We start from the raw sequence: 24,261 nt of genomic DNA, 5'->3' as shown, positions 1-24,261 counted from the left end.
CGGTGTTGTACTACCTTACCTCAGTCCTGAAGGTATTTTCAGGTGCAAACTTTGTTTGTTCACACTTGGATAAAGGATTAAACTAAATTTATCGTTATACTTAGTTTCTCGCTTGCCACTTTCCAGGAATGCGCATGCTCACCAAGAAGTTTGATGTGTGATTGACAGCTGACAAGAACAGCGTTCGGTATAAGGGTAATGGGTGTAAACAAGAAGAGTGTTTGGAAGAAAATTAGAACACAGGCCAGCAGACATCTAGATTCATAGGAAACTGATTTTTTTTTAATGTGACAGTTGGAGGAAAATTAATAAGTATATTCAGATATAAGTATAATAAGACCTAGTTAATACCAAGTTTGTAGTGAACAGAACTTACTTCATATATCTAATAATTTATTAGGACACCTCTCGGCAATACTCATAGAAGGGTTGTAGGTTCTGTTCGCTACAAACTTGGTATTAACTAGGTCTACCTACTCACTGATGAGACTTCAATAAAGGTTGAAACTGGTCTGGGTAGTGACCTTCTCTCATAATGTAGAACAGTAATACAGCTCCTAGGAGCTAAGTTCACATTATGGATAAATATCAAGAATAGTGATCGGAGCTTGCTCCACCTTTGACATGAGTTGCCTCAGCTTGCACTACCTTAAGGATCAGTTGCTGCAGTATCCAGGTATATGCTTATGCTTGGAATCGGCGAACTTTATATAGTTTCTACTATATTCAGCATGAAACTCTTTGAGTTTCTTATTCGGCTAAGAAATGATATGGGATGTAATATCCCTTAACTTAAACAAGTCATATGTCGCTGAATTGAAGCCTTTGGCTCTTCATATATCTAATAAAATATTCAAGAACTTTCTTGCAATAGTCTTTGCAGTTTGATCCTTCATCGACACTGCTTCAGGAAATCTAGTTAGCATATCTATGGCTATTAGAATGTACCTATTACCTTTTTTAGTAATTGGCAGTGGACCTACCACATCAATAGCAACAGCCTGAAAAAGTCTAGTTGGAATTGGAAGTAGTTGTAATGGAGCTTTTCCTCTGAAAGTGGATCTTATTTGGCACTTATGGCATGATTTGACATATGTGAGTATGTCACTCTTCATACCTTTCCAGATATAATGATCCTTTATTCTTTCCCAAGTTCTAGAAAATTCTTGTTGTCCTGCCAAGTCAGAATCATGGAAAGTGTACATAATCCAAGGAATCATTTTAGTTGGTGAATATTTTCACTTTCAACCTTCCATCTTCCATTGGTCTAGATAAGAGTAACCCATCTTTATCTAAATATAAGTTTTCCAGGTTTAAAAATGTATCCAGTTGAGTTTCACCCTTCAATACTGCTTCATAAATAGTTTTAAGTACGGGATCATCTTTCTGAGCTTGGACAATCTCGCCCTTTTCCCAAATTTGTGAACTAGGTTCCTTATTCTTTAGATTCTCAATATTAAACACGTGATCATTATCATCAACATGTTTAAAAACTTCAGGAGACTGCTCTAATTTTCTTTTGTCACCTGATTTCCTGTCTAAATGGCATTCTAGTCCACACAAGGACACTGTATTATCAGTAAAATTGCATGCAAAAGCATGATGTTTCAGAAGATCAGTTCCGAATATTACTTGTACATTTGGATTTGATGATTCTGGAAGAACTATTAATGGATGACAAACTTTCAATGGAAAACAAGGAATTGAAATAAAAGCATCTATTTGCTTATCAGCTGAAATTTCTGATTCAAATATACCCTTTAATTTTATTGGACAACTTAAAATTGAAATGTCATTTGGAATTAGAGGTTTAATTCTGTTAAACAAACTATAAGAAATGAGTGAAATATGTGCACCTGTGTCAAGCAAGATTTCACAAGGCACATCTTCAATAAATCCTTGTGGAACTGTCAAAGGATTATCTCTATTAGCATAAGGAGCTAATGATACATCAAACTCTCTTATAGGGTTGGAGCTGTCTTTAGCTTTACCCATGTATGATGAGTAGTTTGACATTTCTATCCTTGCCAGTATGATATTGAAATAATAATTATTCCCAGATTTTTCTTAATTCTCTGATTTCTTATGTTGAAAACAAGATTTTTCCTTAACATAACAGTCTTTAGCAAAATGACCAGGTTTATTACATCTGGAACCTTTTGGATATTGTTAAATCAGATATCATCTTAAACAGAAGTTCCTGTCCTTCTATTATTGCTCTCTGTTGTCTTTCTATTTCTTCACTAAGAAATGTTTTCAGTTCCTCTAATTTTCCCAAATCATGTAATCGTACCTTGGAATCAGATTCTGGAACATTTTCTGTTAGATTTACAGAAATTTCCTTAGTCTGTTTCCTTTTCTTAGCACCTTTTAATTTTTGAAACTTTCCTTCTCTCACTTTATCTGTAGCCACTGTGTTAGGAGAATGAGTTTCATTATACTGAAAAGAGTTTACCTGTTTATTATTTTCAGAATGAAATATATCTCTAAGTCTCTTTTCCTTTTTCCAAACAAGTTCAAAACACTGTTCAAGATTTTTAACCTTTTTCTTGTATGCTGTTTCTTTCAATTTATCTTTAAGGCCATGTCTAAATTGATTAAACAGCAACCATTCTAAAGAGGATTTCTCTTCAGATGAAACATTAAATTTATGAGCAATGTTTCCAAAGTCTACAATAGTATTCTGAAAGAGACTCCCTATTACTTTGAATGCACTGATGAATTTTCCAAATGTTAGGCCCTAATTCTCTTACACTTGAAAATTCTGATGTCAGCAAACTTTTAAATGTTGCATAACTGTCAGTGTCTCTCAGTAAAGGAGATGTGTTTAAGAATGTTTTGACTTTGCCCAATAATTTATTACAAAGTATAATTAATAAATGAAAATCTGACCATTTTCCTAAATCCCTAATTTTTTCTGCATATTTCAAAAATTTTTCTATGCTTTCACTACTATCTCCTGAGAAAGAAAGTATTACTAAAGTTGGATCGATTAACTTAAAAAATTCCTCATCTTTAACTAAAGAAACTTCACTACTAGAATTGCTATCTCCTGTAGCCATTTTACTTGAGTCAAGATTTACTTTCTGGATTCTAAAAATAAGTTAAGTCATAACCAATCCTGTCGTCGACTGTGCCATTGTATAAAGAAGGAGATTATTTTCATTTTGAGATGTTTATATACAGATGATCTCTGTTCAACAATTATTTTTTTTATTTCTGAGTACACCTATATATTAGTATATTTATTTATTGCACAAGGATTTACTCTGATTGGTGCAGTGACCTCTTTTTTATTATTTCTTTCAGAATCCAAAAAAATCACTGACTCAAGACCAAAATACAAAATAAACACATTTAATAAAACACAAACAATATATATACACTTCAAACAACTTTACATAACTATAACTAATTACAGAGTTAATTGGATTCAAGGCCTTTTAAAAATAAACTTACACTTAAGACTAGACTAAACACTTTGTTTGCACAATGACAAAATGTTCATAGTCAGTTTCTCTCTCTGTCAAGGCCCTTCTCCGAAAACATGACTTATTTCTTCATTTTCATAGGATCCTTTCTCATCACTTATGTAGCACACATTAATTCTTCCTGACTCAATTCTGTCTCTTTTTTAGTAAAAATAATAGTTAGATCCGGCATCCTTAATACAGATGAAACTTCCTAATCAGAGTTTTCTTGAACATTCCTTTTGAATGTAAATAGCAATTTCTTCTTTTATTCCCTAATGCTTATTGACAGTCTTAATTCTTCCACTTTAAAAGAATTCACAGTTCTACGATTCCCTTTTCGGAATCTACTATAAATCTTCCAATTAGTGTTTCTTCCAATATTCCTTTTAAAATGCCTATAGCAATATTTCCCTTTTATTTATCAATACTTATTCCACTTTAAAATATCATAGTTCCATGATTCCTCTTTTCGGAATCTACTATTAATTTTCCTCCGACTGTCACATAAAAAAAACTCAGTTTTCTCTAAATCTAAATGTCTGCCGGCCTGTGTTCTAATTTTCTCTCCAAACACTCTTCTTGTTTACACGTTACCCTGATACCGAACGCTGTTCTTGTCAGCTGTTAATCACACATCAAACTCAACAAGCATGTGCGCTCCTTGAAAGTGGCAAGCGAGAAACTAAGTATAATGGTTGACACGTTGTCTCCGTTAGTGACAAGAGAATGTCTTCATAAAACACAACTTAATATTTTAAACTACAAAAAAATTGTTTAAAGTAACACAACTATTCAAATCCGGTAAGTACATCAATTTTTTAACTTCTTTACATATCATTCTGACAGAATAATTTCAATAACGGGCACATCGCAAGTGCCGACAATGCATGTTATGAAACTAAAACTAATAAACATACTAACATAAACAATATGTAATAATATTCAGAATTTTAAATTATGATTATTTTTACAATATCCTGTATATCCCTTGAGGGTATATATCAGGAATTTGATGATGATGGCTCCATGACAAAAGTAGCAAATTACACACCAATTAGTATCTGTGGAGTGGTGATTAAAAGTAAAATTCAGGAATGGGTGGATAGAAATATGATTTTCTATAGGAGGCAGCATGGCTTTGTAAAAGGTAGGCATGCCTCAGTAATTTAATCACATTTTATGATAAGATGACAGCAGAACTGGATAAAGGAAATGGCTACACCATGATACTGCTAGACTATGCAAAGGCATCTGAAAGAATACCACATAGGAAAACTATTACATAAGTTGGAGCAAATGGAAATGGATATGAGGATGGTGGCATGGATAGGGGAGTGGCTGACAGACATCAGAGGGTGGTGGGGTGGTGTATGGTGGAGTGGAATCAAGATAAATGAGGGTGACTAGTGGAGTACCCCAAGCTCTGTACTAAGACCATTACCCTTTAATTTGTACATCAATGATATGGCAGAAGATTTGAAGGGGGGCATTTGGTTGATAAAGGTTATCAACCAAACTCAATTCAATGTTGTAAAATGTAAGGTAATGCACTTCAGGATGAGAAGATTACACCCTTTGTATCATACTGATGGTACTTTACAGGAAATTGATGCGTCTAGGGATCTGGGTGTGATGGTGGGTAGAGATTTGAATTCAGAGAACATATTGCAAGAGTTGGCAAAATAGCTCAGAGGATTACTTGGATGCTGAAGAACACATTGACATGTAAAGATAGGAAGGTTATTATCCTTCTTTATAAGGCCTATGATTCAGCCACATGTTGGCTACTGTGGCTGAATCATAGGCCTATGTGAGTTCTATACTTCTACACCTCTCTCTCTCTCACTCACTCTCTCGTTTTTTACTTCTTTCCCTCTCATAAAATCGGTTTATAGCATGCACTTGCACCATTTGGTCACCTTCATTTCTTGGGGATGAGAAGGTGGTGGAGAGGATTCAGAAATGAGTGACCAAGCTGGTAACAGGTCTATGGAATGTTTGTTATGAAGACAGATTGAGGATGTGTAGGTTGCAGAATTTAGCTGACAAGTGGAAGAGAGGGGATATGATAGAAACTTATAAGTTACTAAAGGGATTCTATAAGATTGACACAGAAGAAATTTTTCAATACATGGGGAGTAGGGGAAAAACAAGGAATCACATTTGGCAGTTCGCTAAGAGTGTGATTAGTAAGGGTGTGTGGACTAGGTTCTTTACTTAGAGAGTGATGAATGAGTGGAATGGACTTCCAGAGGTGGTCGAGTACCCCAACAGTGAATAGGTTTAAGGGGATGTATGATAGGTATTGTGTCTCCCATAATGATTCTTTTGACTCATTATGGGGTGCCCATATAAATAATTATAAATAAATAATAAATAGTTCATTACTAAACCAAAGCAAGCCATAATTATCAAAAGCCAATATTATGATTATGATCATGATGCATCATGTCCTCGTATATGAGGATGTGATGCGTTTTAATTAAAAGAACAAAAACACATTTTTCTTTAATAATCATGAATATTTATATGATAAATATTTATAAGCCCTCAACTTACATGGTTAATTCATTCCAAAAAAATCCAAACATTAATCTGAACATTATGGATTCATTATCCATAATGTTATGTTACACATTCATTATAAATATGTAATATTGTTATTTACGGTCTATACTTCAACACCTCTCTCTCTCGTTTTTTACTTCTTTCCCTCTCATAAAATCACTTTACAGCATGCACTTGCACCATGGGTTTCTCTTATATAAGACTTGTCGGCATTCATTGTTGTTATGTCTTCAATCAAAATCACCAATAATTTTTCATTTCTTCTATTAATATGCCTTTTTTTTTTCTTGGAAGTGATCATAAATTGCATTGGCTAAACTTTTCATGTACTGCATAATGCAACTTTTTCTTTTATGATAATTCTAACTGTTGATTCATTCATTTCATAAGCATGCTATGAATTTATTACCTTTTCATGTTGTTTAATAATTTCTACTTTTAGTGTCCATAGTTATAATGCACCTCTTCTTGTCATTGTGAATACATGTATTCTCATCACTTTTGCTTTTCTCACACATATTTAAGGTATATATTTTGTTTAGAATAATTACCCACTTAGGTTGATTTAAAAAAGATACACCTTATTCTCAAGGTAGAAACAAACAAAAATGGCAATGATATTAACAGCTGCATGTCAGCTTGATAGGAAAGATATTATGGATTCAGTCATATTTTATAGCCAAATGCAGAAAGAAACTTTTAAATGTTTTGAAAATTTACCAGAGAACATATGAGAATACAACCTTTGAAGTTACTTTGTACATTTTGAGTAGTGCTAACCAAGGTAACTCCAATGCTGAAGGTTATATTCTTATAAGCGCTCTGATAAATTTTCAAAACCTTTTTAAGATTCTTTCTACATCTAGCATAAAATATGGCTGAATCCATAATATCTTCAATTTTAACATCTTACTTGTGCTAAACTAAAGCCGTTTTGGCTCTATGTTTTAGCTATCTATTATGTTCACAAAATGGCACTTAAAATATGCCACTGCTAGTCTTAAGCTGTATATCTACAAACCTACATAACTTTAATCTGTACAAGTCAAGGTCTTACTGTATTATAAATATTATAATTATTTAATAATTATAATATAAAACTAACCTTCTACATTGGCCTCCTGTAATGCTGTTGCATTCTCCTTTAAAGCTTCAGCTTCATTAGTTAAATCCTGGGCTCTCTTTCTGAGATTAGCTAGTTCTAAATTGGCATCATAAGTCCTCTGAGTGGTATTATCAAGCTCTTCATCTAACAAGCTCAAACGTGACTGACTTTCAGTAAGATTGTGTCTATGAATAATAATTTTCAAATTACTATGCTTTTTTTTAAAAATATGATTATTATTTTAATATATATATAACTACACTATAACAATCCCCTTCTTAATATAACTGCACTATTTTGCTCCATATAAGCAGTGGACATTGCTTAGTATTATTACTAGTTACTGCAGTCAGCTAGTGATTATAACATGATTAACATATAATAATCCAACACACCTGCATATTACTATGAGTAGTAGAAAAGAAATTTAGCACCAGGGAGGAATACACTGCTTGGAAAGAAGCCAATGTACACAATAGTGTGAGGAACAAACAGCCATGATAGGACCTCCATTCACTGCAATGACTGCAGTGGGGGGGGTCACTGACTTCCTTTCAAGCAGTGTATTTTGATGATTGTCTTGAAAATAACTATGTCACAACTGTTGGGAAATACTGAAGAGCACAAATGATTCCAGAGTGTAGCAGAAAAAGAACAGCTGGTTTTCGGAAACTGTAGCTACAATGCATATGGATCTTGATAAGTTGCTGCTTATCAGGGGCAAATATTCCAGGTGTGCTAGGTGTGCGGTTCTCATCCACCGAATAGCAATACCACTGACATTATATTTTTGCATTTATTTCCATTAAAGACTCCCCGATTGTTTCCAGATTTTGCATGATTCCTAAAAGTGAACACAATATACTTCATGAAGAGCACACTTTTCGATATGTAAACATTGCATCACATTAGCATTAATAGCCTGGGTGTGTGTTCAAAATACATACACTTTTAAGTCCTTTGAAAAGATGTACAGAGATGGCGCAGTGGGTCAAATTCTTAGCTTTCTAGTAGTTTTAAACTGATCAGAAGGCGAGGCAGGGTGAGCTTTGAGACAATAGCACCTAGACATTGTGATTTGTTATTGTGTCAACAAATCCAATTGAATGTTGTCATTTGTCATGAGCTGCTGTTTTCGTTTTCTGAGTTTCATCTGTTTTGTGTGTGTGAACTGATGTGGTAGGCAAGTTTTTAATATATAATTTTCGATAAATTTATCGAAAACACCTCCAATTTTGATATCAGGTTTAATACCACTTTCCTTCATAATGTGATCCATATAGATAATGTACATCCTTGTCTCACACCAGATTTAACATTAAACCATCTTCCTGTACTTCTTTCAATTCTAACTGCTGACTTACAACTCAAATAAAGACTAAGTATGGCTTGATATAATGCCCCATTGACACCATATAACTGTATCATATTGAATAGTTTGTCTCTTTGCACCTTGTCATATGCCTTTTCCAGATCGACAAAACTTAAATACAGATCTTTGTTATATTCCCATGATTTCTCAACTATTTGTCATAAAGTGAAGATCTGATCCTTACAGCCTCTATTTGGCCTGAATCCAGATTGTTCGTCACCAAGCTTTTCTTCCACAATTTTTCTCAACTGTTTCTCAAGTATACTTGCATAAATCTTACTAAGAACACTCAGCAGGGAAATATCTCTGTAATTCTCACCGGGAATTCGTCTCTCTGTCCAGGCCTTCTGAACTATGCAGTGCGGCCACTGTAAGACTTTTATACCACCATACTTCAGCATTTCTGGTCGAATATCATCTACTCCTCCTGCCTTTCGATATTTCATGCCATTGATGGCTTTTTCTACTTCAAGTATGGATATGTATACCTGACTGTATGCCTGTTGAGTGTTTTTTACCACTGTGCTATTGTAAAAATATGTTATTTTAATTGTCTTATCTTATCATACCTTATATTATCTCTTATACCATCTCTAATTAAATTTTGCCTTCTGTTAACTCTTACATTAAAGCCTTCTTGAACCCCTATCAAATCTTTATATTATACTATTTTTATTAAGTCGTGTCTTATATTAAATCCTCATTTGCTGCACCTTTGTAAATTCTATGTTATCTCATTTAAACTTATCTTCTTAACTTTTACTATACCTCTGACTTATGGCTGCAATTAATAAAGCTCACGTGTGCAAATTTACAGAACAAAGAAATTGCCTCAGGCTAGAGCCAATCACCTTGTCTGACCCACTGGTGTTTATTCTCAACTGAATTTGGAAAATTTATTTAGTTTCTAGCTGCGTCACCAAACTCGTGGGTAGGAATTGAATCTCCCTCCAAAGAAAAACACACAGTAAAACACATGGAACCTTCCTCTCTTAATTCTAAGTAAATCTAGCAACCTAACTTTCTGTTATGCAGTCATGACAATATCTACTTTTAAGGCTCACACAGATTCGAGTTTAATGAGTAGTACATTGGAATTAGAAATCACGCAAGTTATTTAGACAAGAAAACAATTTACTTAACATCAATGAAATGTACAATGGGTTAATTTTAAGTACTAAGTAAATTAGCTTCTATGCTTCAAATTACAACTAATGACTACGTTTACAATTAGTTCCTCATCATAACATTCTGCAGGTTTAGGCAATTGCTATAACACACTAAATACACGATTTTTCACCTTAAATTTTAGCCAGACCTTCTCTCACATATAACAAAATATTGCAAGTATCAGCATAAGGCCTAAAGTCCCCAAGTATCACTATAAAACAAGTCCCTTAATTAAATCACCTTCACAATCTAAATTTTCTTTCTAACTAAACAATGGAAAGTTCTTACTTGAACAGAGGTCTGTACTTCTCTGAATGATCCTTGAAATCATCTCCTTCTGTTATCGTTCGATTTTAGCATTGAACTAGGGTAACTCTTCTGGGTTTTGTGAGATCCTTCTTTATTATCAGCAGACATCAGGAACTTGGCAGCATCAAAACTCGGCACCTAATTTCTTCTAAAACACTTATCTTAGTTGCATCGGTCCCTCGGCAATTTTCTATCTGGTATGCAGGTCTCCGATGGTGATTACAAATCATCTCCCAAGATGTTATCATAGCTCTGCTGCTGATACGTCGTATCATCATACTTCTCGACTCCAGGACCACGATAACTTCTGAAACCCATAGCTTCAGGTCGGAACTCAATGTGACCTTGAAACTTCTCACTGACCTGGGAACGGGAGCAGAAAAACTCTAACTCCAGAAACCAAACTGAATCGCCACACTGAGCTCCCCTTTCTTGCCATCGCAACCCTCTATTTATCTCTCTCCAATGACCTTGGATTCACTTACGTCATTGTCCCCTGGTTAACTCGGTAGTCTGCACCCATCACCCTTCTCAGTCATTGCGTGCAGGCGGGAAAATCCCATGCACTGTTGCCCCTCGAGGTTGCAGTTGCCCCAAGTTATTACTTAATACGATAATCCGTCTGGAATTACAGGTGACTAAGAGGTTTCTTTAGATACAATTTATCTCACACTTGTATTTCTTTGTTCTTTTACAAAACCCTTTAAGGTGACAATATTCAGTAATATACAAAAAATATTATTTCCAAATAAAAAAATATAAAAATTTCTCTATTAACTCACAAGAAATTCTAGTGAATTTTGTTTATAAAATCGGTATACAAGAGGTTTCTGAATAAAGTTCCTTGTATACACGATTTTACACTATAACTGCTTGTTTCATTTAGCAATTTTTTGAAGTAATTACTCCATACGTCAAAGATATCTTTTTCTCCCATTTGCATGTCATCTTTATCATCTCTAACTCCTTTTACAGCACTCTTTCCTCCATTTCTAAGCTTCTTCAACAGCCTCCAGAATATTTTGCCACCTTCTTGATATTTATTTTCTATGTTCTTGCCAAAGTCCTCCCATGACTTTTGTTTAGCTAGTTTTACATAGTGTTTAGCTTTCTTACATTTGTCTCTGTATTGTCTAAGAGCACACAAGCTGACTTATTTGCCAGGAACTTTTGACATGCTTTCTTCTTTTCCTTCACTGCCTCTTTAATTTCCTGTGTCCACCATGGTCCTGATTTTTCTATCCTTGCAGACAACCTCACCACATGCTTCTCTCAGTAAATCAATCAGGGCTTTCTTCAAGACTTGCCACTGAATCTCCAAGGTTTGGTTACTGTTTTCAAACTCTTTTTCATTTTTAATTCAATAATCTTTGTGTATTTTAGTCTACATTTCACATCTGAGAGCTGTTCAACTTTTATTCACTTTAAAACTTTCTTACATGTTATTCTTTCCAATATGAAATTCAATTTTATCCTGCTCAAGACTAAATAGTGATCATGTTTGTAATAGATTTCTTGGTATGATATGTACACAGATGATTAAGAAATTAACTATTTTTTTAACTTAAAAGCTAATATTTCGCTGGTATTATATCCAGCATCTTCAGAGCACACAACACAAAGTATGTTACAAATGCAAGACCACCACAATCCGGTGTAACAGTGAGGTTAGTATAAGTAATTGCAGTGTGCAACAGAAGACTAAAGTCCTAACATAACACCATCTAGGTTTAAAAAAAAAAAAAAAAAAAAAAAAAAAAAAAAATGCAAAGTTTTGAAATAGTAGTCCAAATGAAAGTCTTAGAAAGTTTGAAAAAATGAAATAAAATAAAAGTAATAAATGTTAATTTGGTCTTAAGATGACTGACTCCCAAATCTTTGGTAGATTTATACAGCCATACTTGTTAAGGTTTGGAGTATGTTTTAAGGCTTCTGTTGATTCCAGGAACAACCTCTCTGACTTGTAGAAGCTTCTGTGCATTACTTTTGTTTCTTTCCAATTGATCCTGTGTGCAGGGGTATCCAAAGCATGGTCTACCAGACCCAACTTGGGTCTGGTTTGTTGTTTTGCATTTGTGACAAACTTGGTGTTGTGTGCTCTGAAGATGCTGGATATAATACCAGCGAAATATTAGCTTTTAAATTAATAAATAGTTATTTTCTTAATCATCTGTGTTCATATCAAACCGTGAAACCTATTACAAACATGTCTGATGAACACATAAGCCTATCCACACGTATAAATAGTGATCACTTCCAATTTCAAATCCTCTGTACACTCTGGTGTCCTGCACCAGGAAGAAAACATCACTATCAACAATAACATAGTCAATGAGACTTTTCTTATTCCTTGCCTCTTCTCTCCATGTGAATTTGTGCACATTTCTATGTTGGAACACGGTGTTAGTAATAACCAGTCCACGTCCTGAGCAGAAATCCAACAGGTATTTGCCATTATTATTAGCTTTGCTCTTTTCTCCAAATTTTCCCAAAATATTTTTGTATGTCTGACAATCATTTCCTACTTTGCTATTTAGATCCCCAACAAAGACCAGCGTTTCCTTTTTCATTGTGTCAGGTGCTTTCTCTAAAGCCTCAAAAAATTCCGCCACTTCTACCTTAGTAGAACCTTCTGTGGAACCATAGACACAAATAACTTTCATTGTCCAGTTCCACATTCTGATATTTGCCCACACCACTCTCTTGAGACTGCCTGCCATTCAAGATTAGCCTCATATTTAGTGTTGAATACTATGGCTACTCCTTGTTTTCTTTGAGCTTCAACTTCCTGTCTACTAAAACTACAAGATCCCTAACCTGATCAATTTCCTCCAGCATAATCACACCAATATATTATGACACTGGATATCTAATCACGCCAAAGTGCATGACTTCAATTTATTGACAATTGAACTAATATCCATTTTCCCATGCCCACAATTACAACCTATTAAAATCTTTCTGCTAGTATTTCACATAGACTGCATTTCTGATCATGCTACATATCGGATGGTATTTCACCACGAGTTTTGAGAGAATGTGCTAGGGAACTGACAGTGCCTTTGACTTGGCTTTTTAATGAAAGTCTGGCTGCTGTAAAGGTGCCCATGGAATGGAAGGAAGGTAAAATAGTGCCATTGCATAAGGGCAGTAGCAGACTGGAAGTGTCTAATTATAGACTAGTTTGTGTGTCATCAATAGTTAGTAAGACCTTGGAGAAAGTAGTGAAGGACCGTATACAGCATTGGGCAGATGAGGGTAATGTTATCTGTGAGAGTCAACATGGATTTGTGAAGGAGTGCTCTTGTTTTAGCAATATGCTAGCCTTTTATGATAAAGTTACAAGAGCATTAGATGAGGGAAATGCATATACTGCCATTTTCTTATACTTAGCGAAGGCATTTGACAGGGTGCCACATGATAAGCTGATATTTAAGTTGCAGCACATGGGTCTGGATGTAAGATTGGTCAACTGGATTCAGGATTGGCTGTCCAATAGGTATCAGAGAGTTGTGTATGGTGGGGCAGTTTCAAGGAAGCAGAGGATTACAAGTAGGGTCCCACAGGGCTCAGTACTAGGACCTATATTGTTTAACCTTTATATCAATGACATTGCCAGTGGATTGCAAGGGGATATTCAGTTGCGGATGATGCGAAGCTGGGAATGATTATTAGTAATAGTGCAGATGCTGCAGCCCTGCAAGAGGATTTGAATAAGCTAGATAGATGGGCAAATAAATGGGGGTATCGGTTTAATGCAGCAAAATGTAAGGTCTTAAGGTTTGGGAAACATCGATGGAACACTGCATAATCTATGGGAAGAGTTATACTGTAGGAAGTAGGGGAGATAAGAGATCTGGGGTTGATAATTGATAGAAACCTGAAATTTAGGGGACATATTGCAAAGGTGGCGAAGGTAACACAAAGGATTACTGCAATAATGAGGACACTGACCTGCAGAGATAAAACAGATATCATTCCATTGTATAAGACCCTGATCAGACCACACTTGGACTATTGTTCTCAGATTTGGTTCCCAGGATTTGTAGGGGATAAATTAACTGTGGAAAGGGTACAAAGGCAGATCACAAAGATGGTTTCAGGACTGTACAATGATAGTTATGAGGATCAGCTGAGGGAATGTGGACTGCAGAGTTTGGTGGATAGAAGAAGGAGAGGTGATATGATTGAGACGTTTAAACTGTTGAGAGGTGGTTACAGGGTTGACACGGGGGAGTTCTTTCGCTTGGTTGAACAGCAGGAAGGAGTGATGACAAGAGGCCATCATTGGAAGTTATGAAAGGAAACTGTGAGCAAGAGGGTGAGGAGTGGTTTCTTTGCATGAGGGTGGTTGAACTATGGAATGCATTGCCTGATGGAGTGGTGAGAGCGAAAACGGTCAATGAGTTCAAGGAGTGGTATGATATATGTTTCTTAGGGGGAGGGTCTCCCCTCGATGAGTGTTTTGACTCCATGGAGGCCTGAATAATAATAATCTTTCATCATCAGCAAATAGCTGTATGTCACCTGTCAAATCCTTACCAATGTCATTAACATACAGATTGAATAACCCTGACCAAGGACCTGATCCTTGTGATACACAACTGGTTACCTTAATTTTTGCAGACTCACATCCCCTGTATACCACTTATATAACCTATAAAACTTTAATCTATCCAAATCTATAATCCATTTTATAATCCAAACCCATATTCTCCAATTTATGCAAGACTTCCATGCTGTATTCTGTGAAAAGCCTCAGCAAAAGAGTGGCGCTAGCATCGGCGTAGCACGTGGCGGTGAATTTGAGCAGTGCAGAAGAAAGTGATTTTTAATCAGTGAATAGTCCGTTTTTTTCCCCATTTTTCTACGTTTTTGAGTACTAAATTGTTTCTCTGAATACGAGCGTACTTCAGTGGTTGTTTTTTGGAAGTTAGTTGCTGTCGCGATATAATATATTTTGGTTACCATCGGAATCGAATGCATAATGTTGGAAGACAAAACAAAGCTAAGTTTTCATTACTGTATTTAGTTATATTTCATTTTATTTAGTGTACTTAAATGTTTTGTTCTGCTTGTAATTGTTTGTACTTTTTTTTTCTTATTTATTTAACGGAATTTATTAATTGAATAATTAACGATTACGCTACTTGGCAGTAAGGAATGATGGCAGATTCAGCTGCAGTCGCAAGTGGCGTATCGCCAAGTCCTCTGCCATTAAGAACTCTATTATAAGCAATATCATAAGGGTCTATGTGGCATGCAGTACTTGCGGCATGTATGCGTCTTGGGAATTAGATGTGTGGCTTGTGAAAGAGAGCGGAGAGCGTATGTGCGCAAAATGCAGGCAGCGGGAGGAAATAAGTGCATTCGAAATATCGATATCCGACCTTGTTGCTCCAGGAACGGGAAATGAATGTAGGAAGACAAGTAGTGTGATAGGAGAGAATGAAAAAAATATATATCTGAATGAGAAAATAATAATTGATAGTGTGGAAAGCGTGAGTGACTGTGAAAGTTTAGGAGATGGTTTTGTTTGGGAGAGTGAATTTAGATTAAGAGTGACTGACCTGCAGAGGGAGATAGATGAGCCGAAAGAGGATGTGGAATGTCTTGTGAATGAGAGCAGAAGTATGAAAGATAAGATTAGGAAAATGGAAGAGATAAATGCAAGCCGAATCAGAGTAGGGGGAAGAGAGAGAGAGAGAGAATTTTGGGAGTGTTAGAAGAGGAGAGAAAGGAAACAGAAGAGAGGGAATGAGCGAGAGGTATGTGGGTGCTAGAAGAGGAGAGAATGGAAACAGTAGAAGAGAGGGAATGAGCGAGAGGTATGGGAATGCTAGCAGACGAGAGGATGGAAACAGTAGGAGAGATGGAATGAGAGAGAGATATGGAGGTGTTAGAAGAGGAGAGAATAGAAACAGTAGGAGAGATGGAATGAGAGAGAGGTATGGGAATGCTAGAAGGCGAGAGGATGGAAACAGTAGGAGAGACGGAATGAGAGAGATGTATGGAAGTGCTAGAAGAGGGGAGAATGGAAACAGTAGGAGAGAGAGAGAGAGAGAGAGTATGGGAATGCTAGAAGAGAGGATAGCAGTAGAGGAGAGTGAATGAGAAAGACCCATGGGAATGAAAGAAGAGGAGAGAATGGAAACAATAGGAGAGAGAGAGAGAATGGTAAGAAGTATAATGTATGGCGACTCAATGATCTGTGGTGTTCAAGATAGGATGCGTGAGGAGTGTTTGCCAGGAGGAACAATAGAAAGGGTGGCTATGGCAATTAAGAGAGGTGAAAGGGTGGATGAGATGATTGTGATGGTAGGAACAAATGATTTGAGTGGTAATGTAAGTCGGGCAGCGAGAGATATGAGATTTTTGCTTGAGGCTGTACTGAAGAAGACTGAGAGAGAAAAAATAGTGTGTGTTTTGCCTAGGTATGATAATCATGAGCTGAGCAGAAGAGCGGTGATATTGAATGGCATAATAGCGAGAATGTGTGACAAGAGAGGACTGGCATATGTGGATGCTTGGAGTGCGTTTGAGGAAAGAGAGGAATTGTATGCGAGAGACTGCTTACATTTGAATGAGAAAGGACGTAGGCATCTGGAGAGATTGCTGTTCTGAACGAGTCAGTGTGTCCCAGGTAGGATGATAGCAGGGGTGGCCTCTTGTGGGAATGGATACTTGGGAGAAGGGAGACGACATCGGGTAACACTGAGCCCAGTGGAGTCTAGAAGGGATAATGCTGGGTATAGAAACAATGGCATTTATATGCTTTATACTAATGCTAGGAGTATCCGGAATAATGGAGAGGAATTGGTGGCACAGATAGCATCAGCCTGGCCAAAAATTATTGGGATCACTGAGACGTGGTTGACAGAAGAGGGTATAATAACAGGAATAGAAGTCGCTGGTTATAGCATTTTTCATCAGGATAGGAGGGGAAAGCATGGTGGTGAGGTACTGCTTATGATAAGTGATGACCTATGTCCTCTAAGAGTGGAGGCTTTGGAAGGAAGTGAGACAAATGAATTTGAGAGCATATGGTGTGAAGTAGAGGTAGGCAAGACAGGATATTTAGTGGAGTGTTGCTACAGACCCAGAAGCACAGAGGATGGGGACAAGGAGATGTTTAGACAGCTAAGTTTGGCAAGTGCAAGAAGAATGATTGTTATGGGAGATTTTAACTACAGTAATATAAATTGGAGAGAGGAAGATGCATGTAGCAATAGGGGAATGGAATTTCTAGAATTCTTGAGGGACAAATGTCTTAGGCAACATGCAACAGAGGGAACAAGAAGTTCAAGTTTTGGATTTGGTTATAGCATGAGAAGAGTTGATAATAACTGAGATGACATCTCTCCCACCAGTTGGAGAGAGTGACCATATGGTTTTGACTTGGAAAATGAACAGACATGCAGGAGTATCAAAGAGACGGGAACTTATGTGGAATTATAATGCAGGTGATTATAATAGTCTTAGACATCAACTTTGGGAAGTTTCATGGAGGGAGGAATTGGAAGGCCGGGATATCACTAGTGCGTGGGAAATTGTGAAAGAATATTTGTTAGCAGCAATGGTAAGTTGTATACCACGAGTGAAGAAGAGGACACAATTTGGAGTAAAGTGGATGACAAACAATATTAAACAGGAATTGCATGCAAAAAAGAGGCTATGGAAGAGATATAAGGAGACAGGTGAAGAGAGGATTCATGAAGAACATAAGACACAGGCCAGAAGAGTGACTAGTGTGGTAAGAAAAGCGAAATTGGAATATGAGAGGAGATTAGCCCTAAGATCCAAAGAAAATCCTAGGTAATTTTTTAGCTATGTGGACAGTAGGAGAAGAAATGACTGTGGAAGAATGATATTGTGGGATAAAAAGTTGGAATAGAGTGACTGATGCAGAGAACATAGTGGAACTGTTCAATGAACACTTTATTGGAGTATTTCATCCTAGAGGAGTCAGTTTTAATGCTAGAAGGATAGGGCTTGTTCGAGGTTTAGAGGTACAGGAGGAGAGTGTGTTTCATATATTGAGTAGTCTGGATGTCAGAAAAGATTTGTAACTGGATAGTATTTCACCACGAGTTTTGAAAGAAGGTGTTAGGGAACTGACAGTGCCTTAACCTTGGTTTTCAATGAAAGTCTGGCTTCAGCAAAGGTACCCAGGGAATGGAAGGAAGGTAAGATAGTGCCATTGCATAAGGGTGGTAACAGACTAGAAGTGTCTAATTATAGGCCAGTCTGTGTGTCATCAGTAGTTGTTAAGATCTTGGAGAAAGTAGTGAGGGACCGTATACAGCATTGGGCAGATGAGGGTAATGTTATCTGTGAGAGTCAACATGGATTTGTGAAAGGGCGCTCTTGTTTTAGCAATAAGCTAGCCTTTTATAATAAAGTTACAAGAACATTAGATGAGGGAAATGCATATACTGCCATTTTCTTAGACTTAGCGAAGGCATTTGACAGGGTGACACATGATAAGCTGATATTTAAGTTGCAGCACATGGGTCTGGATGTCAGATTGGTCAACTGGATTCAGGATTGGCTGTCTGATAGGTATCAGAGAGTTGTGTATGGTGGAGCAGTTTCAAGGAGGCAGAGGGTTGCAAGTGGGGTCCCACAGGGCTCAGTACTAGGACCTATATTGTTTAACCTTTATATCAATGACATTGCCAGTGGATTGCAAGGGGATATTCAGTTGCGGATGATGCGAAGCTGGGAAGGATTATTAGTAATAGTGCAGATGCTGCAGCCCTGCAAGAGGATTTGAATAAGCTAGATAGATGGGCAAATAAATGGGGGTATCGGTTTAATACAGCAAAATGTAAGGTCTTGAGGTTTGGGAAACATAGATGGGATGTTGCATACTCTATGGGAGGAGTTATACTGGAGGAAGTAGGGGAGACAAGAGATCTGGGGTTGATTGATAGAATCCTGAAGTTTAGGGGACATATTGCAAAGGTGGTGAAGGTAACACAGAGGATTGCTGCAATTATGAGAAGGACACTGACCTGTAGTAGAGATAAGAGGGTTATCATTCTGTTGTACAAGTCTCTGATCAGACCACAATTGGACTATTGTTCTCAAATTTGGTCCCCAGGATTTGAAGGGGGTAAATTAACTGTGGAAAGGATACAAAGACGGATGACAAAGATAGTTTTAGGACTGTACAAGGATAGTTATGAGGATCGGCTGAGGGAATATGGACTGCAGAGTTTGGTGATATGATTGAGACTTTTAAACTGTTGAGAGGTGGTTACAGGGTTGACACTGGGGAGTTCTTTCGCTTGGTTGAACAGCAGGAAGGAGTGATGACAAGAGGCCATCCCTGGAAGTTACGAAAGGAAAATGTGAGCAAGAGGGTGAGGAGTGGTTTCTTTGTGTGGAGGGTGGTTGAACCGTGGAATGCATTGTCTGATGGAGTGGTGAGAGCGAGAACGGTCAATGAGTTTAAGAAGTGGTATGATAGACTTTGTGTTTCTTAGGGGGGGACCTCCCCTTGATGAGTCTTGACAGACTTTATGTTCTTAGGAAGGACTTCCCACGATGAGTCTTTTGACACCATGGAGGCCTGAATAATAATAATAAAATAAAAAAGTAATATGGTGTATCCATTCTCCCTTATCTAGCTCAATGGTAACATTATTATAGAATCTAAGCAAGTTGCTAAAACATGACCTTTCCTTAGTAATTTTTTGAATGAAAACTATTCATTCCAAAGTAGAGATTCTCTGTCAACCCATTTCTGAATGTGAGATCCAACCAACTTTTCCAAAATATTCATCACCACTCCTGAGATGCTGATTGGTCGATAGTTGGATACATCAGTCTTTGCACCACCCTTATGTACTGGGATTACTGCACAATCTTTCCTGTTCTGAGACTCAAATTATATAGCTTAAGGTAAAGGAATAGCCAGTTCAGCTGAACACACTTTGAGCATCCATGCTAATATCCCATCAGTTTCTACTGCTGAATAAGAATTCAGCAGTAGAGACTGATGGTGATAACTTTTAGCAAAATGGATACTCATCAGCTGAATAATCTATTCTGCATCAGTCACCTGCATACATCATACAATCTGCATTCAGTAGAGTTATTTTTTTTTACATTCATTCTTTCTTTTACTTGCAGCATAATGACAGAATTCTTTTTGGGTTGTTTTTAGCTTGTAGAGCCAGTTGCTTTTCATACTTAGCTCTCCTTACAACAGTTGCGACTCCTCTGGTTTGCTGCTTAACTGACATCATCCTTATGCACAAGATATTCCTTCAACACCATGTTTTTTTATGTATCTCTTGCTTAGTCAGATTACACATCCATTTCACTCCTATCTTATTTAATCTTTGAACTCTAGGGATATATTCTGTTATTGCATCATTTAAGTAATTTTTAAATGAAATGCTTCCCACGCACTGTTGATATCGTTCCCATCCAAATAATTGATACCTTGGCACATAACCCAGCATACCCTTCAGGTGGCCATAATTTCTTGCTTTGCATTTCAGTATGTAACCTTTTCTGATGGAACATTCATAAACTTAGCCACTTCCCAAGTGAGTACCACATGATCACTATCACCAACTGGAGGCAGAAAAGTTATGTCTTCGACTGAAATGCCCTCTGACATTATAATCAAATCTAACACTCTTTGACCTCGAGTTCCTTCTGTTGACATGCTGCTTGAGGAAGTTGTCTCCCAACAGCTTAATAAATTCAGTTTCATTATTTTCATGAGATTTTACTGCTAACCAATCAATGTTTGGATAATTAAAGTCCCCCCATTATGATTACTCATTTTGCACCCATCATCTTTATTTGGTGACGCATTTCTTCATCACTAGCAACTGATCCACTAGGTCTGTAACAACACTTCACTATGTATTTGATATTGTTAGTTTCCACCTCCCACCAGATAGCTTCAAACTCACTGCCACATGAAAAACTATGGAAGGTCCAATTTTGCAACTGACTTTTAAGCTAGAAACTCACAGCCAGCTATTGCATCAGGTGCAATAGCTGCCTGCAATGGCACTGTCATGATGGATAACCAAATTTAACATAAAACCTTGCCAGCACTTTTGAATAACAATGTTGGCTCACTGTTTGTCCCTGTTTAATGAATTCAAAACGAATTATTCCTTTATAATAATAAAAAAAAAAGAAAGAAAAAGAAACAAGCATGTCTTGATCTGTAATTGTGATATTCATGTCACAATCTTGGTGAAGATGATATTTTCCATTGCATGCTTTGCCATTTTGTTTCTGTGTCATATTGAAAACATTAAGTTTCATCAGTAATAACTCTATCAAAAAACAGTCAACTGCGAAGAAAGATTAGAACCAACATGAAGTTGCTACTGCTTTTGATATTCCTGAAAATTCAACTCAAACTCAAAAATGAACTCAAAATTAATGGAACCATCTTTACAGAAAATGTTCTCATTCCCAAATCATTCATCAACATCTTCCTCACTGTTTCAGTCTAAATTTAATTCCTCTGCCATTAATTGAACACTTAATCATCTGCAGGATCAAACTAATAGCTGCAATCTTTCCACATTTTCCTATGTTCAATGAGTTTGTGATCACATAGTTCTTTCATTATCTTTTGTGTCTTCCCCATTCCTCTTTTAACTCTTGTCCACTTGTAGACTACTCTTAACACTTCTAGAATTTTGCTTGCACTTTTACCTAACTTTGCACCAAACGTAACATTAATGCATTGTTCTAAATTCACATGTTCACTCATTTATCCACTGAAAACAACAACATGCACATGCAAATTTTACCACAGCTTGTCAACTACTGGCTTGAATGTTTTGGTACAACTCAAAGCAAATAGTACTATTTCCAAACATGCAGAGTCACATGTTCCCTGACTCATGATACATGTAATAGTATGAGGCTATTTCAAGAGGTTCATTGTCACACCTTGTATTAAAAAAAATTACATCATATGCTCCTACATTCAAGACAGCAGGATGCTGCTACAACAGCATCCTATGACAACAGAAAGCTAGTTCCCATCTCTCTCTCTCTCTCATTTCTAGCTTCTCAGAACCTACTAGAAGAATCTTCAAATTTTACCTGATACCTACATATTTTCACATCAATAAAATTTCTAATTTTTGATAACCATGAAAGACTGACATTTGACTACCTTTAGTTGGTGTATATCGGATTCCTTGTGATTTTAATTTAGTATATCTTGGAGAATGATCATTCTAGAAAAAAAGAATTAGGGATCATTAGTACTAATGTACATTAGAACATTAGTACCTTAAGTACTAATTCATTAATGATATTAATGAATTAGTACATTAGTACTTAAGGTACCAAATATAGTACATTAGTACTATATTTGGTACCTTAAGTTTCTTAAGTTGGGTTTGCACAGAATGGTGCAAACCAACTTAGGTGGGTATCATTTCAACATTGAAATAATACCCACCTAATTCATAACAGCAGTTTTAAATATGTAATGTCTGCCTGAGGGCTATTCACAGGCTTTATTATATTGTCTAAATTTAAATCAGAATGATTTTCTCTCAATCCGAAAACCATGGAGATTCTCATCCTTAGCACAAAATGACCAATCGTTTGTTTGATAAAAATACTTTTTTTACTTATTAATTTTCAATATATTTTTGCTGTGCTGAACAAATTTTTATAATCTATTAGAATGTCACAGATGTTATTAAAACTGGAACTTATTCTTCTTTCTTCTCTATATAAATGACCTTCTTTCACTGGCATTAATTAAACCTTGCTCACAGTTTTGCTGATGATATATACTCCATTCCTCCTACTCATTTAAGGCATTCAAATATCTGAAGATTCAATATCTTTTTATAATAGCCAGTGCCTTTGAAAACACTGATCTACATATTATCCCTCAGTGAAAGATGATAATCTAGTCACCTTCAATGCTTCTTTTTTTTCCTTGCAAAAAAAAAAAAAAAAGAAAAGAAACACTTTGCTTTCATTTCACATACCTTTGAGGATAACCAGGTCACCTGACAAGACAAGATCTCTCTTTTTGAACTAACATTTACCCTTTCCTTCCAGAAACATATCACACCTGCAGCAGCCTTAGCCTTCAAAAACTTGATATCCTCTTTCATTCAAGCCACCATTTGAGTGAAAAAGATACCAAGTTTTTCCAAGTTTGTGAAATCTTAGAATATCTCACATTTAGAAATGTACCAAAAAACTATCAAGAAATTTTTGATAGTTGAAAGTTCATTTTTCACTTGGTTAGACTATAATAAATTTAGTTTAATCCTTTATCCAAGTGTCAGCAAACAAAGTTTATGCCTGAATGTATCTTCAGGACTGGGGTAAGGTAGTACAACACTGGGCAACTCATTTCAAAGGTGGAGCAAGCTAACATCACTCCTATCTCAGTTTGCTTGCTCACACTTGGATAAAGGATTAAACTAAATTTATTATGGTCTAACCAAGTGAAAAATAAACTTTCAACATCTTTCTCTAAATCCAGAGTAATTTAATAAAAAGGTGGCACACCGTTTGGAAACTCCTATAGGTAGAGATAACCTTGCTATTGCTTCTGCCTGGTATCTCCACATCTGGGCCTGGCTCCCACTGAAGAGACCTCAATAAAGGTCGAAACTAATCTGGGTAGTGGCCCTCCCTTTAATGCATAACATTATACATATTCGCAAGGAGATGCGTTTTGCATTTTGGGAGATACTGAGATAGGAGTGATGTTAGCTTGCTCCACCTTTGCAATGAGTTACCCGGTGTTGTACCACCTTACCCCAGTCCTGAAGATACATTCAGGTGCAAACTTTGTTTGCTCGCACTTGGATAAAGGATTAAACTAAATTTATTATATAATTTTTGATAGTGTTCATTTGCTAATCGGTGATCCATCTTTCACATTCATTCCAACCACTATCTCACAGGCAGATCTATTTCTGCCTTATGTTTTTTCTATACATGCATTACTTCCATGGATGCTATTTGCTAAACCTACAATAACATGGAAAACAGCCACCCAAAATTCATTTAAAGTTCAACTGTTGCCAACCAAACCTGCATTTCCCACTCTTCTTTCATACCATCTACCTCTGTTCTGTAATTTCCCAAAGATTATAACTTTCAGCTGTTTAAAAAAAGGACTCCTTCTCTCTCCCAATAATAACAATTAACACTACTTACCATAGGTTCTGAAACCTCTCGCATGTGGGTTTGACATTAGAAAAAACATTTTTTTTATTTGTTCTCTTAAT

General features: G+C 36.4%; 1 protein-coding gene across 1 annotated transcript in view; it reads right to left on the bottom strand.

The window, feature by feature from the left end:
• LanB1 (laminin subunit beta-1) overlaps positions 1-24,261 on the bottom strand; it is a 754,433-nt gene that overhangs the window by 173,549 nt on the left and 556,623 nt on the right. Inside the window, exon 25 of the mRNA XM_090400882.1 lies at positions 7,147-7,331. Coding sequence (XP_090257008.1) covers positions 7,147-7,331 — 185 coding nt within the window. The remainder of the gene's footprint in view (positions 1-7,146; positions 7,332-24,261) is intronic.

The sequence above is a fragment of the Typopeltis vanoorti genome, chromosome 11 (genome assembly GCF_054136105.1).
Source record: "Typopeltis vanoorti isolate ZY-2024b chromosome 11, IOZ_Tvanoo_1.0, whole genome shotgun sequence".
In the NCBI taxonomy this organism is placed as follows: domain Eukaryota; kingdom Metazoa; phylum Arthropoda; class Arachnida; order Uropygi; family Thelyphonidae; genus Typopeltis; species Typopeltis vanoorti.
This window is presented reverse-complemented; position numbering and strand designations above follow the sequence as displayed.